General features: G+C 45.7%; 1 protein-coding gene across 2 annotated transcripts in view; it reads left to right on the forward strand.

The window, feature by feature from the left end:
* Positions 1–16,341, forward strand: part of LOC130121504 (rab GTPase-activating protein 1) — a 213,128-nt gene that overhangs the window by 32,227 nt on the left and 164,560 nt on the right. Inside the window, exons 2-6 of one of the 2 annotated variants that reach the window (XM_056290319.1) lie at positions 3,045–3,223; positions 8,068–8,097; positions 9,715–9,970; positions 10,953–11,166; positions 12,851–13,025. In XM_056290319.1, the coding sequence (XP_056146294.1) occupies positions 3,071–3,223; positions 8,068–8,097; positions 9,715–9,970; positions 10,953–11,166; positions 12,851–13,025 (828 nt within the window). In that variant the 5' untranslated portion in view covers positions 3,045–3,070. The remainder of the gene's footprint in view (positions 1–3,044; positions 3,224–8,067; positions 8,098–9,714; positions 9,971–10,952; positions 11,167–12,850; positions 13,026–16,341) is intronic. The other variant, XM_056290320.1, reaches the window with a different exon arrangement.

Here is a 16,341-nt window from a genome sequence, read left to right on the forward strand (position 1 = left end):
GAGTCCTCCACTAGGTACAGTAGAAAAAAACCCCATTACAGTCGATGTAGAAATCCACACCCTCAGTTTTGCAGCCATGAGTAAAAATTTAAAACTCAGAGTACGGATTAGAGAAACATCAAGATATTAGAGAAACATCAAGACTCGAGAACAGATTGTTCAGCTAAGCAGAGAGGTTTTCAAAACAGAGTTTCGATTGCAAGGCCTTTCGTACAGGGTTTAAAGACGGGGTAGGAACTGCAACATTCCTACCCAGTGAGTCTGGTGGGCTCAGTGGGGTTTTGGAGATGTTTGTCCGTGTGCATGGCTTTCATCACATTCAGTTTTGTAATTTCATTTCTGTTACTTTCACTGTATATAGCTAGTGTAGCTCAGGCTCTCTCGTCTCTGATAAATTTCCTTGTCTCCTCTTTCATCATCTTTCCATTTCATAATGTCCATTTATATATCTCACTCCCACATCTCTGCTTCTCTCTGCTCTCTTTTTTGTGTTTCTTTCACTCTGGTTCCTCTGGTCTTTTGAATCTTCAAATCCCATCACTTCTCTTGCAGCACCCTCGCATCTTCATGCTTTCCTCCGTGTTTTTGGAGGGTTTTCCATGCACTGACTCCCTCCTCTGTCTCAGTTCCATCTCATTCTTTAGCTGTTAAGCACCTCCACCTTTCTCCTCCCTTCCATCACTCCAACTCAAACCTGCGTGGAAGAATACATCAAACCAGTGTTTCCCAACCCAGTCCTCAAGGACCCACTATCCTGCAGATTTTCTTTGCAATCCTGAATAGGTACCTGTTTGTAGTTATTCAACCAATCAGCAATGAATTATGTCAGATTTTGCACAGCTTGCATATTTAAGTGCTATGAGATGGTTGGTGGAGTAAATACAAGCAGGGCTACCTATGCAGGGCTACAATGAAAATCTGCAGGATAGGGGGTCCTTGAGGACAGGTTTGGGAAACACTGCATCAAACAACCAGTAATAAGTTGCGTGCTGGTGGCTTGACTGGTTAAGTGTGCGTCATGCAGGCTCAGGCCTGCTCTCAGCCTCATGGGCCCAAATCTCGCTTGCAACCTTTGCTGCATGTCTTCCCTTGCCCCTTCACCCTGTGTTTCCTGTTTATCTCCATTGTTCTATCAAGTAAAGGCTAGAAATGGTGAAATCGTAACAAAAAATGTACACACAGGGGAAAGCATGCACCTTTTTAGAATAAACCGTCTATGAGACTGCAAGGATAAATATCAAATCCAGCATCACTCACTGAGTAGTTTTTAAATTAAGAAATGAAGAATTTGTGGGAATATCACAATCCCCAGCTGTCCTTAGTCACTGTCCATAGTCAATGCCGGTCTCTCTGAAATTAGGATTTGGTGTCTTATATACATATACTATATTGGGCGGCACGGTGGCCCAGTGGTTAGCGCTGTCACCTCACAGCAAGAGGGTCCTGGGTTCGAACCCCGGAGTTGTCCAACCTTGGGGGTCATCCCAGGTCGTCATATGTGTGGAGTTTGTATGTTCTCCCCGTGTCTGTGGTGGGTTTTCTCCGGGTGCTCCGGTTTCCCCTACCATCCATAAGACGTGCATGTTAGGGTTTATACTCTTGTCTGCGCCCCTGGCTGAGGCATGGCAAGATGATGGGGGAGTTGGTCCCCGGGCAGTGCACAGCGGCTGCCCACTGCTCTTAGCTACACAGCTAGGATGGGTTAAGGAATTTCCCCACGGGGATTTATATAGTATATTAAAATCAAAATTTAAAAAAAGTTAAAGTTATTTAAAGTTTTAGAGTTTATTTAGAGTTTTGTATAGTCTCTGTTACCTATTCTTTGATGAGGTTCTAACAGGTTGGCTCCATACATGATCTTGCACCTAAGGACCCCTGAAATTATAAAGATGAGGTTCATTTTTCAGAGATAGCGGTAATGATCTGTGTAACAGCCAATTTTTTATTCCTGTGAAAATTATCATAAATTATCTGTGCACCTGTTATCTAAGGGGGATGGATTGAGATGCTGGTGGTCAGGTGAACCGAAGAAGATCTTGTGCCTCCGTTAGGATCTTATCTTATTCGGTCCCACTGAGAGTCATGTAGTGAAGACAACTGTATGAATATATTTCAATAGCAACGTTTCATACATATAAGAACAGATATGATTTTATGTGTTGAGATATATTTGGAGCACCCTTTGATATTGTGATGGATCACCACAAATAAGTCTACAGTATGTATGGGGCAAAGGCCTGCTTGGCTGGAATGTGTGGCTGGAGCTTGCAAATCATGTTTCTCCATTAATTTCTCACATTCATGTGCAATACTTCAGTCTGAATATACACCTGCTTTGGCTTTGCATTGATTTCAGCTATTTATTTAAATACATTTTGCTATACCATAACGCTAAATCAACAGAATCTAAATTGCTTAAAATATCCTTGAGATGGGTGTCCGGGTGGCGTGGCGGTCTATTCCATTGCCTACCAACACAGGGATTGCTGGTTCGAATCCCTGTGTTGCCTCCGGCTTGGTCGGGCGTCCCTACAGACATAATTGGCCATGTCTGCGGGTGGGAAGCTGGATGTGGGTATTGTGTCCTGGTCGCTGCACTAGCGCCTCCTTTGGTTGGTTGGGGCACCTGTTCAGGGAGGAGGGGGAACTGGGGGGAATAGCGTGATCCTCCCATGCACTACGTCCCCCTGGTGAAACTCCTCACTGTCAGGTGAAAAGAAGCGGCTGGCGACTCCACATGTATCGGAGGAGACGTGTGGTAGTCTGCAGCCCTTCCTGGATCGGCAGAGGGGGGTGGGGTAGCGACCGGGGACGGCTCGGAAGAGTGGGGTAATTGGCCAGATACAACTGGGGAGAAAAAGGGGGGAAATCCATAAAAATTACTTTACCTAAGCCTTTCTTTCATTCAAAGAAAAATGTTAGTCCAGAGAGCTCAACAAATGCTTTTCATGAATTTCATCTCATCAAAACTGTTTTCTCCTTTTTTTTTCTCCCTTCTTATATTTCTTTCTCCCCCACCTCCTTCTCCTGTCACTCATGAGCAGGTTGGCTGAGTGTAGCAGCGGCAGAAATGGATGAAAAGGGCTCGGCGAGGAAGATTAGCGGGTCGTCGGACTCTGTGTTCACTGTAAACAGTGAGGACTTTGTCCTTGTGTCCCGGCTGGGAGACGAGACACCGTCGTCCACTAATAATGGTAGTGACGAAGAAAAGACAGGATTGAAGGTAAGGATAGCTGGGTGGATGGATGGACGGAAAGACAAAGGAAAGATGGAAGTTTTTTGAGCTGGACATGATTAAGAACAGTGACCTCTGTCCCTTTCTTTAAGGGTAACATTGATACGAGCTTGTTGGACATACCAGCTTGAGAACAATACTGAGGTCCTATGAAATCCGTCTCATTTTTCCCCAAATTAGGTTTTATTTTTTTCCCATTTTCAGTTTTCTTGGTTTTCTTTTTATTTCAGATTTTTACCCAGTTTTGCTGTAAGAACGTTTGTAATGAGGCATCCAGGTGGCGTGGCAGTCTATTCTGTTGCCTACCAACACGGGGATCGCCAGTTCGAATCCCTGTATTACCTTTGGCTTGGTCAGGCGTCCCTACAGACACAATTGGCGATGTCTGTAGGTGGGAAGCCGGATGTGGATATATGTCCTGGTTGCTGTACTAGCGCCTCTTCTGGTTGGTCGGGGCACCTTTTCGGGGGAGAGGGGGAATTTGAGGAATAGCGTGATCCTCCCACGCGCTATGTCCCCCTGGTGAAACTCCTCACTGTCAGGTGAAAAGAAGCGGCTGGCAACTCCACATGTATTGGAGGAGGCATGTGGCAGTCTGCAGCCCCCCCTGGATTGAGAAAGGGGGTGAAGCAGTGACCGGGCTGGCTCGGAGAGTGGGGTGTTGGCCAGGTACAATTTGTGAGACAAAGGGGGGAAAATAAAAACAAAGGAAAAGAAAAAAACTAAAACAAAAGCAATATGTCCATGTCTCTTAGTTTTGTTTTATTTTTTTTTTGTTTTTGTTTTTTTCCCCCTTTTTCTACTCACTTTCACTTGGCCAATTACCCCACTCTTCCGAGCCATCCCAGTCGCTGCTCCACCCCCTCTGCCGATCCGGGGAGGGCTGCAGACTACTACATGCCTCCTCTGATACATGTGGAGTCACCAGCCGCTTCTTTTCACCTGACAGTGAGGAGTTTCACCAGGGGGATGTAACGTAGTGTGTGGGAGAATCACGCTCTTCCCCCTAATTCCCCCTCCCCCCTGAACAGGCGCCCCGACTGACCAGAGGAGGCGATAGTGCATCAGCCAGGACACATTCCCACATCCGGCTTCCCACCCGCAGACATGGCCAATTGTGTCTGTAGGGGCGCCGGACCAAGCCGGAGGTAACACGGGGATTCGAACGGGCGATCCTGGTGTTGGTAGGCAACGGAATAGACCGCTACGCTACCCGGACGCCCGTTTCATAGTTTTTTTGATGCTGTTGTCTTCTGTAATGCTGGTCACCTTGATATTTGTTCTTGTATCCCGTACCGCAAACCCGCTTGCTCTAATGTGTGCACACTGTGATGTGCATACTCACACGCACAAACTACACAGTGTTTCTGCAGGGGAGAGCAACACATGGTCAAAAGACAAATCACTTTTAATTCCAAACACACATTTTGCTATATTCTCCCTGAGATCATTAAATTCCACACACTTCCTTGCTGATTTCTTACATTCGTTTTACGTCTTGGGGCGTCCAGGTAGTGTAGCAGTCTCTATTGCCTGTCAACACGGGGCTCTCCGGTTCGAATCCCCGTGTCGGGCATCCCTACGGACACAATTGGCCGTGTTTGCAGGTGGGAAGCCGGATATGGGCATATGTCCTGGTCGCTGCATTAGTGCCTCCTCTGGTCGGTCGGGGCACCTGTTCAGGGGTGGTGAGGGGAAACTGAGGGGAATAGCGTGATCCTCCCATGCGCTACTACATCCCCCTGGCGAAACTCCTCACTGTCAGGTGAAAAGAAGCAGCTGGTGACTCCACACGTATCTGAGGAGACGTGTGGTAGTCTGCAGCCCTCCCCGGATCAGCAGAGAGGGTGGAGCAGCGACCGGGACGGCTCAGAAGAGTGGGGGAATTAACTACACAACTTGGGAGAAAAAGGGAAAGAATAAAACAAAAAAACAAAACAAAAAAAAAAAACCAAAAAAAATCATTTTACGTCTCTATTCCATGATTCTGTTTTCTGCAGCATGGAGACTTTACCATATGTATGATACAACACCCATATTTATAAGATGTGTGATCTGCACTCCTGTTTTAAGATGATGAATGCATGAATATAATCTCCGTATCAGCCCAGAGGTTCACTAACAGCACCTTGGTTTTCTAGTCATCCTAAATTACTTCTATTCAGTGTAGGCAAGAGGGTTTCAAGATGAAGGCTTACCTGGTAACCAGTCAAGCATCGTTGCCAGACAGATTGCATCGTCATGTTGATGTGTTCATCACTGTCTCAAAGCTCTACTCCATCTTTTTAAACAAATCGCTCCACCTAATTACGTGCTTCACATGCACCGACTAAATCACACCCCCTTTTTTTACATCCTCACCTTCCTCCACCTCTCTCATCAGTCTTGTATTCTCGTTTGTCCTTTTTAATGGATTGATGATGGAACTTGAACTCTGTTGTCCCGTAGTCTTTGGTCTGTGCAGATGTGGCCTCACATAGGAGAACATTGTTGCAGATAACGTGCACAATTTTCCTGCCAGCTTGTCACAAACCTAACTCCCAGCATGCCTTTTTCTAAAAGATACACAAGTGTGTTGTATTTCTCTGATGTAGTTCAGATTAGTGGAGCGTAATGGACAGATGAAGACCTAAACATGCACTCCTGAAACTAACCGGTCGGTCTCATTGTGACCCGGACAAGATTCATATTCTTGGAGCTGTGTCATTTTCATTAGCTTGCAAGAAGTAGTTGTGTTTATCGGTTTCATTGCAACATCATGCGAGTTGCCTATGAGGCACAACTTATAATTACACTTATTATTGCATAACCGGTAGCACAGCAGAAAGCAGTCATTCAGCTGATGTTAGTCATTAAGGAATTTGGCAATGTGGGTGGTTATGGGTTTGATCATTGTTGTGAAAAATGTGGTATTTTTGGAATAGGGTGTGTCCACTGAGAGAGTTAGGATGTTACTGAAGTGTAGATACCAGCCATCATCCTGTGTGTGTTGGTTCAGATCCCCTCTCCTTTCTCTCCCTTGTTCACTCTTCTCTTCTCTTCTCTTCTCTTCTCTTCTCTTCTCTTCTCTTCTCTTCTCTTCTCTTCTCTTCTCTTCTCTTCTCTTCTCTTCTCTTCTCTTCTCTTCTCTTCTTTTCTTTTCTTTTCTTTTCTTTTCTTTTCTTTTCTTTTCTTTTCTTTTCTTTTCTTTTCTTTTCTTTTCTTTTCTTTTCTTTTCTTTTCTTTTCTTTTCTTTTCTTTTCTTTTCTTTTCTTTTCATTCTTTCCTCTTTTCTATTAGTAATCTCTTCTTTTTGCCTTTCTATTAGTCGTCTCTTGGGTGGCACGGTGGCTCAGTGGTTAGCACTGTTGCCTCACAGCAAGAAGGTCCTGGATTCGAACCCCGGGGTTGTCCAACCTTGGGGGGGTCATCCCAGGTCCTTCTGTGTGGAGTTTGCATGTTCTCCCCGTGTCTGCGGTGGGTTTTCTCCGGGTACTCCGGTTTCCCCCACCATCAAAAATACATGCATGTTAGGGTTAATACGCCTGTCTGTACCCCTGACCGAGGCATGGCAAGAAGAACTGGAGTTGGTCCCTGGGTGCTGCACTGCTCCTAGCTACACAGCTAGGATTAGTTAAAGAGGAAAAAGTTCCTCACAGGGATTAATAAAGTAATAAAAGCCAAATAAATAAATACAATTCTTTTCTCTTTTCTATTAGTCATCTCTTCTCTTCTCTTCTCTTCTCCTGACATGATAGATTATGTCTCTCATTCCCTCTCCTTATTTCCTCACTCAGTTCACATTTTGTCTGTTTTCTTGTCGGTTCAGGACGTTATTACATTTACTTTAAGTAGTCATGTTTACAGGTAGTAGTAGTAGTAGTAGTAGTCATGTTTACGGGCAGTAGTAGTAGTAGTCATGTTTACGGGTAGTAGTAGTAGTAGTAGTAGTCATGTTTACGGGTAGTAGTAGTAGTAGTCATGTTTACGGGTAGTAGTAGTAGTAGTAGTAGTCATGTTTACGGGTAGTAGTAGTAGTAGTCATGTTTACGGGTAGTAGTAGTAGTAGTAGTAGTAGTCATGTTTACGGGTAGTAGTAGTAGTAGTAGTCATGTTTACGGGTAGTAGTAGTAGTAGTAGTAGTCATGTTTACGGGTAGTAGTAGTAGTAGTCATGTTTACGGGTAGTAGTAGTAGTAGTAGTAGTAGTAGTCATGCTTACGGGTAGTAGTAGTAGTAGTAGTCATGTGTACGGGTAGTAGTAGTGGTAGTAGTAGTAGTAGTCATGTGTACAGGTAGTAGTAGTAGTAGTATTCATGTTTACGGGTAATAGTAGTAGTAGTAGTATTCACGTTTACGGGTGCGCTGGGCTCACATGATACTGCTCTGTTCATCACTCCCCACCATCATTATAAGATTTGTCAAGCTGTTAAGACGTGAGAGGACGCTTTGGTTTGGTGTTTTAAATCCAACAGAAGAGGGCGCTATCAGACCAAAGGTAAAGGCAGGTTCAAATCCTAGCAAACACTAAGGCCTTGTCTGCTCTATATTTAGAGACAGGACGGTGAGTTTTCAGACTAACTGAACCTGTGAATTTATCACACAGGTTTCGATTTAAAAAAAATAAAATAAAATAACATGACGGAAGTTATATTATCAAAATGGCTAATGCGAAGTGGCCCGTGAGTATCCTTCCTATCCCACAAACATTCAGCTTCATTCACTGATGTTTGGCCATTGAAATATCATGTTTTAGTTTCTGTGATACACAATGTTGCACATCTCCTTCCTTGTCAGTCCGCCCATCCAGTCAGAAAAGAGTCAGTTTGTCTAAACTTGTTGTTTGTTATGCAGGTTATTTCTGAGGAAGGTGTCAGCTTTAAGGTCAGTCTTTCTCTCTCTCTCTCTCTCTCTCTCTCTCTCTCTCTCTCTCTCTCTCTCTCTCTCTCTCTCTCTCTCTCTCTCTCTCTCTCTCTCTACCCCCCTCCCCTCCACCCTCTGGCTCTGATTCTCTTTTTTCACTTTGTGATGTGAATCTGTGGTGATTGTGTCTGTGTTGTGTGCTTTTTCTGTAGTTTAATTGGCTCTTCATGGATGGCCATAGTTAACACATTGTTCACTTTTGTTTTGGTGATGCTAGTAATAGCCCCTCCTATTCACAGTACTATAGCTGTTCATGATGCTAGTCCAGGCTTTTAGCAAGACTTCACATTAACAAGGTCTCTCTCACTGTAAAAAATAATCCGCTGGTTTAGCTTAAAAAAAGTAAGGCAACCTATTACAAGCCCTTTTCTGAGTAATCTCAATAGGTTGCCTTACTTTTTTAAGTTAAACCAGTGGGTTATTTTTTTTACAGTGTAGAGCTGCGTAATCAAGTAGTTGTGTTACACTGCCTGCGAATCCCTCTCAGTAGAAAGCATTATGATGTATGGTTGCACTACATCCAAACCAGCTTCCTAAAAGCACAGGCTGACATGTCCCCTTTATGTAAGAACATTTCCTCATTAGTTTAAGGCACTGGAATTACGGACACTGAAGTTGTAGTAACCGTCCTGCTGTAAGTAATACATGCTTTTACTGTAAGACTGGATTTACACAAATGATAGAAATTATTGTACTGACTTGCTATGTTTAAGCAGCATCTGGACTCTCAGATCTGAATAAAGAGCCACGAGAAAAACGTATATGTCCCAGCTAGTGGGAAAAATCAGATTCTTTACTTTTGTGTAAAGTCATCCTCTGTGTATATGTACACGTAAATATATATATTTCTGTACAATGCCCTCTGAAATTTGAGTTTGTTCCTCCCAGTTATTATTATTATTATTGTTATTATTAATTTTTGTATTTTTGTCTCATAAGAGGCTGCTTCCAAAGCAGATAGGAGAAATGGTGCCTTGAGTCGTTTTGTATGATTATGCCTTTTAGGTAGTTTTGAAAATTTTTAGACATGCAGGAGCTTGATTCTTTGGCCCTCCAAATGAACTGATTTCAGTAATTCAGTCTAATTTGACATATCCACTAATCACTAAAATCTGCTTGAATATAAATCAGAAAATACTAAATTCCAGCATAACCTAAGTGTTTGACAAGTTAAAAGGCCCCTCCTATATACACATGGCACTCATCTGAAGTACATTTAAGTATCCGCAACCCTGAGAGCAGGATAAGCGGTTTTGATAATGGATGGACGGATGTTAATCCCGCAGCACAGATACCCCACTCACCAACCTGTCTACATTTCCAAATATGCCATCTTAGTAGAAGTCTGAAAGACGTGCCTTAGTTTCACCACATTCAGCAGCTTTAGGAAGGTAGGTTAGCAGAATAAGCTTCTTTTCACACCAGCATACATGTATAAGCTGTGTTTGTCTCTATAGCTGAGTTTTTATACTTGTGTACTTTCCTACATCATTCTGTGTTTTGTGTATGTTTTCCCTGTGTGTGCACATGTGTGTGGGTGTGTGCGTCTGCCTTGTTCTACACGTATTTGTGTGTCAGATTGTGGGCAACGGCAGCGAGCAGCAGTTGCAACAGGAGTTAGAGGATGTTTTGATGGACCCGTCAATGACCGACACCAGGACTGAGCCGAAACCAGAAGCGGACGATGCTGTCAGGAAGGAACGCTGCTGTGCCACCACAGCCTCGCCCGTGCCGCCGGGCACGGACCCTCTAAGTACACCCCCGCTCAAAGTGGAGATGGCACTGCCTGTTCAGACAGTTCAGGAGTGTGAGCTGAATGAGAGGTCATACCGAGGTCAGCACGGCGTAACTTTTCTTTTTGCCTTTTTCTTGGCTTTTGTCCTTTTACATAGTACACGGTCCTAGTCAAAACACGGCTTTATAAGTTTTTAAGGGACTTGGAGACAGAAGGAACTGAGAGGTCGTGCTATTTTATCCATATTTTTCCCTTGATGCCATATTTGTCTGATGTGTTTGTAATTATGTATGTTGTGTTCACATTATGATGTATTGTGTTGTATGAATTTGATGATAAACTGGTTAGTAAATTCTCATATCACACAATAACTGTCTTATATCATGATAGATTGGGCATCCAGTTAGCATAACGGTCTATTCCGTTGCCTACCAACACCAGGATCGCCGGCTCGAGTCTCCGTATAACCTCTGGCTTGGTCAGGCGTCCCTACAGACACAATTGACCGTGTCTGCGGGTGGGAAGCCGGATGTGGGTATGTGTCCTGGTCGCTGCACTAACGCCTCCTCTGGTCGGTCGGGGCGCATGTTCGTGTGGGGGGGGGGGACTGGGGGGAATAGCATGATCCTCCCACGCGCTATGTCCCCCTGGCAAAACTCTCCTCACTGTCAGGTGAAAAGAAGCGGCTGGTGACTCCACATGTATCGGAGGAGGTAGTGGTAGTCTGCAGCCCTCCCCGGATCTGAAGAAGGGGTGGGGCAGCGACCGGGACAGCTCGGAAGAGTGGGGTAATTGGCTGGATACAATTAGGGAGAAAAAGGGGAAAATCCAAAATAATTTTATGTATGTGTGTGTGTGTGTGTGTGTGTGTGTGTGTATAATGATAGATATGAGCTCAATATTTCTCTCATGTTTAAGGATCAAATTCCTTCTGAATGAAAGATGAAAAGTTAAAAATGTTAACAAGAGTCAACACTTTTTCCAGAACCGAGCATGACACCTGCAATCAAATGTCAAAACTATACAAAACAGGACAATTAGTAGAAATAAAATTCTCCTCTCCTCGCATGCTGTCTTGCAGCAGACGAGTCGTTGTCCGAAGGCAGTCCTGGGACTCCCATCCCGGATGAGGACAGCGTGGTGTTCAGCCAGCTGACGTATCTGGGTTGTGCCTCTGTCAATGCCCCCCGCAGTGAGGTGGAGGCCCTGCGTATGATGAGTATTCTCAGAGGGCAGTGCCAACTCCCGCTGGATGTCACACTGTCTGTGCCGGGCATCTCGGAAGGCACTGTGAGGTAAGGAAAATGTGGGAGCAGGTTTGCAGTGCCAGCTTGCCTTGAATATTAAATTATTATCTCCAGGCCAGGCTACCTACCGCCTGGCCTGGAGGGAATTGTGTTTGGTCGCGCGCCCGAGTGCGTGTGTGTCTGTCTGTTCAGGGCTAATCTTGCAAATTTCTGGACCTATCAGCCTAACATTTTGTGTGCACAGTTGTGAGTGCATAATGCCGCGGTGAGATGATTCAAAACCTTCGAAAATCGTTTGTTCTCGTTATCGCTGCTCCCTCTCTTCATTCACTCTCTAGCTCGCTCGACCAATGCTGCTTTCCGTCACTGCCCAATCTAAGTCACCCGTGCCCATGCGCAGGTCACATCTACGGTCGAGTGACAGTGTCAAAACCAGGTCCGCGGTGGTGTAGTGATCTAAGCATCGGCTTTGTGTTGATGCAGTTGCCCCCTGGGGACCTGTGTTCACGCCCCGGTCTCGTCAGATCCGACTATGGCCGGACTCGATGGAGCAGCAATAATTGGCAGCGCTGTCTTCGGGAGGGGGGCGGAGTCGGCTTGTGTTCGTCACAGGAATGCGTCTCTGTGTGTGTCGGAAAAAGCAGTGGTTCGGCCTGGATTCATATTGTCATGAAAGTGGCGAGGCGTCTCCTTCGAGACTGCCGGCCGGAGAGATGCAGTTGGCGAACGCATGCAGTACGAGGGTGGGTGTTTGAGCTAAAATAGGGATCGATTGGCCACTAAATTGGGAGAAAAAAGGGAAAAATCAGAAATAAATTTAGAAAAAAACAAAACATGCATGCAGGTATAGGTCTGGAAAGTGAACGAGAGGTCGATCGTATTTCACAAGCCGGTGGATCATTCACTGCTACCATCAACACAGGAGAACTGGAAGAACACTGGGTGAATAAAAAATAACTTGTCTTATTCACCTCGCCGCCACACGGAAATGCTGTAGGCTACGATGTTAAAACTCCGCTGTAGGGGTGTCCAGGTAGCGTGGCGGTCTATTCCGTTGCCTACCAACACGGGGATCGCTGGTTCAAATCCTTGTGTTACCTCCGGCCTGGTCGGGCGTCACAATGGGCCGTGTCTGCGGGTGGAAAGCCAGATGTGGGCATGTGTCCTGGTTGCTGCACCAGCGCCTCCAGTCGGGGCACCTGTACGGGGGGTGGAGGGGGGACTGTGGGGAATAGCATGATCCTCCCACGTGCCACGTCCCCCTGCGGAAACTCCTCACTGTCAGGTGAAAAGAAGCGGCTGGTGACTCCACATGTATCGGAGGAGGCATGTGGTAGTCTGCAGCCCTCCCCGGATCAGCAGAGGAGGTGGAGCAGTGACCAGGACAGCTCGGAAGAGTGCGGTAATTGGCCAAGTACAATTGGGGAGAAAAAGGGTGGGGGAATAAATAAATATGTACTAGGTGCATGTGCACATAATGATGGACACTTACATACATACGTATATGTAGTAAATAGAAATACAGATATATTCTGAATACATGCTTCAATTAGATACATTCATATGTACTAGGTTGATACACACAGTCATGGATACTTATACATATTAAACACAAATACACACACTCTCTCAGTACATACTTCTCTGTAATGGTAGTACAGAGAAGCACCTCTCATGCAGTAACAATACTTGTATATTGTGATAAACAACCTGTCGACATCATATCCTGCAGGTTGCTTGACCCTCACACCAGTACAGAGATTGCCAACTATCCCATCTACAAGATCCTGTTCTGTGTGCGTGGTCATGACGGCACACCAGAGAGTGACTGCTTTGCCTTTACCGAGAGCCACTACAATGCCGAGATCTTCAGAATTCACGTGTTCCGCTGCCAAATCCAGGAAGCGGTAAGCATTTATTAACTACCTGATATTTGTAGATTAAATGATGAATTGTGCTCTGAGACTCTTGGAATGTTGTGTGTATTTTCCCCCTCTTCCCTTTTTGGTCTGTCATGTACCTTTGTTGACATCATGTGTTACCAAGAGCTCTGCTGCTTTTCCAGGAATCAGGAACACTTTATTTGTCATTTCATTTCATGAAATATGGTTTCCCCCAGCCCACAGCAGTGCAACACAAAGACAAAAACACATATCCAAACTACAAGAACTTCAAGAAGACACATACTAACTAACACATATATCCAAACTTAAAAAAAAAAAGAAAAGAAAAATTACTGTCCAAGGGAACGAACGCTAGCCAGGATGACTGTTGGAACTGCCGGTCTGCATGAGCTAGCAGTTAGCTTATCCTGCCCTGCTTCTGCGTCCCGTCAGACCGCCCTCGGTACTTCCTCCTTGGGCGCAGCTCCAGGCAGGGGCCATGATCCTTGGGCCCACCGGATGCAGCAGACCAGGCACCCCCAGCCGATCCAACGCCAGCTCTCCCAGTCAGACACCTTTGACACACCTCCCTGCACTCAACACGGCGGGTGTTTTTGGTGTCAACGAGGCTGCCGCCAGACCATCCTCGGTGTTATCGAAACTGCCAGTTTGTGTGGGCTAGCAGTTAGCTTAGCTTTCCCCACTTCCGCGTCCTGTCAGACTGCGTTCGGTGTTATCTCTTCGGGCACATCTCCAGGCAGGGCCGTGGTCCCTGGGCCCACAAGACACAGCAGACCAAGCTCTCCCAGCTGATCCAGCGCCAGCTTTCCCAGCCATCAAACAAAGACAAAACTTAAACGTAGATGTGGACAAAGACACTGCATGGACGGTACTGGGTGAGGCCGCTGCAAACGGGAATTCGCACTGCCATCTCCCCACACCGGAAGCGGAAATTAAACTTCCCAAATTTCCAAAGTGTATTTTGTTTCTGTGTGGGTGCTGCCTCAATGGACCCATTGTGTTTACTGTAGGATGTACACAAAACCCCACAAATAGGGATCAACCACCCCCCCACCCCACACACACACACAAACACACACACACACACACACACACACACACACACACACACACACACACACACACACACACACACACACACACACACACACACACACACACACACACACACAAAATGTCTCCAAACCATCTGCTATTGAAAATAGAAAATATAGCATCATTGCGCACATATTTCTGTTACAGTTGATGCAGTTGAGAGGAGGCGGTATCCACTTATGAGTCAAGAACTGCTGTGGTTGGAGTACCGCTTTGGGGTTTAATGACCTAAATTTCCCTCCCTGGAAAAAGTCTCTTTCACTGTCACTGAGAGCCCCTCAGACAGACACGACTCTGCTGGTCCCACATAATCCCCTCATGCTGCTTCCATGCCCCACATCACATCTACATGTGCCCTTTATACCCATGGCCACACGATTCTTCAGCTGTGCTGTAGGGTTTCTCCTCCTCGCATCACCTCACGACCAGTCAGCTCCCTCCAGCTCTCCCCCAGCTTATCCTTTCCTCCCCCACTTTCGCCTTGTCTCTCCACATTGTCCACCTCTTATGACTTCCCGATCCACCTGTGAGTTTTCCTTCCCTGTGCTGTTACTCCCAGCGGCCAACCACGCTCTTGTCATTCTGCCCATCAACCCTCAGTTCAGACTGTTCTTGCCTCCTTCTTGCTTTAGCTCCTTCTTCTCGGCTGTCCCAAGCTTTACACTGTAGTTTATAAACTCATTGCAGACAACCTACCCAGCTCTCCTCAACCGTCACACCGTTTTCCCTCACTCCTGGGGGAGGTTTTTATTCCTAACTTATCAGAAAATTACAGTTTTTGGTCAGTTATCACCATATTTATAAACATGAGATACTGACTATTTGACTTCCACAGTTAGCTGGTCACATATTCACAAGCAAAGTAATTCTGAAAATTAATTGTAAAGAGCATCTGGTACATTTTTTATCACCGTTTAAATGTGATGCAGTCTTTAGAAATTAATTTACTTGTGCGTCCAGGTGGTGTGGCAGTCTATTCTGTTGCCTACCAACACGGGGATCATCGGTTCGAATCCCCGTGTTACCTCCGGCTTGGTCGGGCATCCCTACAGATACAATATACAATTGGCTGTGTCTGTGGGTGGGAAGCCGGATGTGGGTATGTGTCCTGGTCGCTCCAGTAGCGCCTCCTCTGGTCGGTCGGGGCGCCTGTTCGGAGGGGAGTGGAAACTGGAGGGAATAGTGTTATCTGCGGGTGGGAAGCCAGATGTGGGTATATGTCCTGGTCGCTGCATTAGTGCCTCCTCTGGTCGTTCAGGGCACCTGTTCGGAGGGTGGAACTGGGGAGAATAGAATGATCCTCCCAAATGCTACGTCCCCCTGGTGAAACTCCTCACTGTCAGGTGAAAAGAAAAAGCTGGCGACTCCACGTGTATCAGAGGAAGCATGTGGTAGTTTGCAGCCCTTCCTGGATCGGCAGAGGGGGTGGAGCAAGAGTAGGGTAATTGGCCAAGTACAACTGGGGGAGACAAAAAACCTTTTACATAAAGCATTCAAGCATATTTGGGGTATTTTTGAACAATGCTTGATTTGGAAAAAAAGGATCTTGCAATTGCATCTGAGCGGACACGATAACATCTTTTAACTAGATTGGCCACCAGAACGTGCTTACAAAATAGCATTTTGTCCTTATCTAACTCCCTGCACCACACCTCCCGGTGAGGCCCCCAAGGCTGGAAGGATTTCTCTGCTTGGTGGATCATGTGCCAAGCACCCTCTCACTGTCCCCTCACGCCACCGCTCCCATCAAGAGGGGTTTTTTGAGAGGCGGAGAAGGTGAAAATCTCTGTTTCTCGTAACTCCGTGTCAAATCTTCCTGTCAGTGTTCACCGATCTTTCCAGCTAGTGACTCGGGAGCCCACGGAAGATGTTCTGCACCCTGGTTTTAATGAAACTGTTAAGGGATTTGTTACGCGGTTTTGGTTAAGCACATGCCCAATAAACAAAAAAATCAAAAAGGTCAAGCTGAGCACCTTGTCCAAGTTCAAATTTGTGACAGTAAAGGATGACAATTACACTTCCCAAACCCTGCGGTCTACTGTACTTATCCCCCATCTTGTTCACCCAATACCCCATTCTTTCTCAATCAATACCCCCGTTTCCTAACATCTCCCCCTCCAGTGAAACGAAAACAAAGACGTAGTGTAGGAGAAGTTAGAAGCTGCTTTTAGTTTGGATGAAAATAAAAAAGCTGAAGAACATTGTAATTTATTGAAAACAGCAG

This window comes from Lampris incognitus, chromosome 12 (genome assembly GCF_029633865.1).
Source record: "Lampris incognitus isolate fLamInc1 chromosome 12, fLamInc1.hap2, whole genome shotgun sequence".
Lineage (NCBI taxonomy): Eukaryota > Metazoa > Chordata > Actinopteri > Lampriformes > Lampridae > Lampris > Lampris incognitus.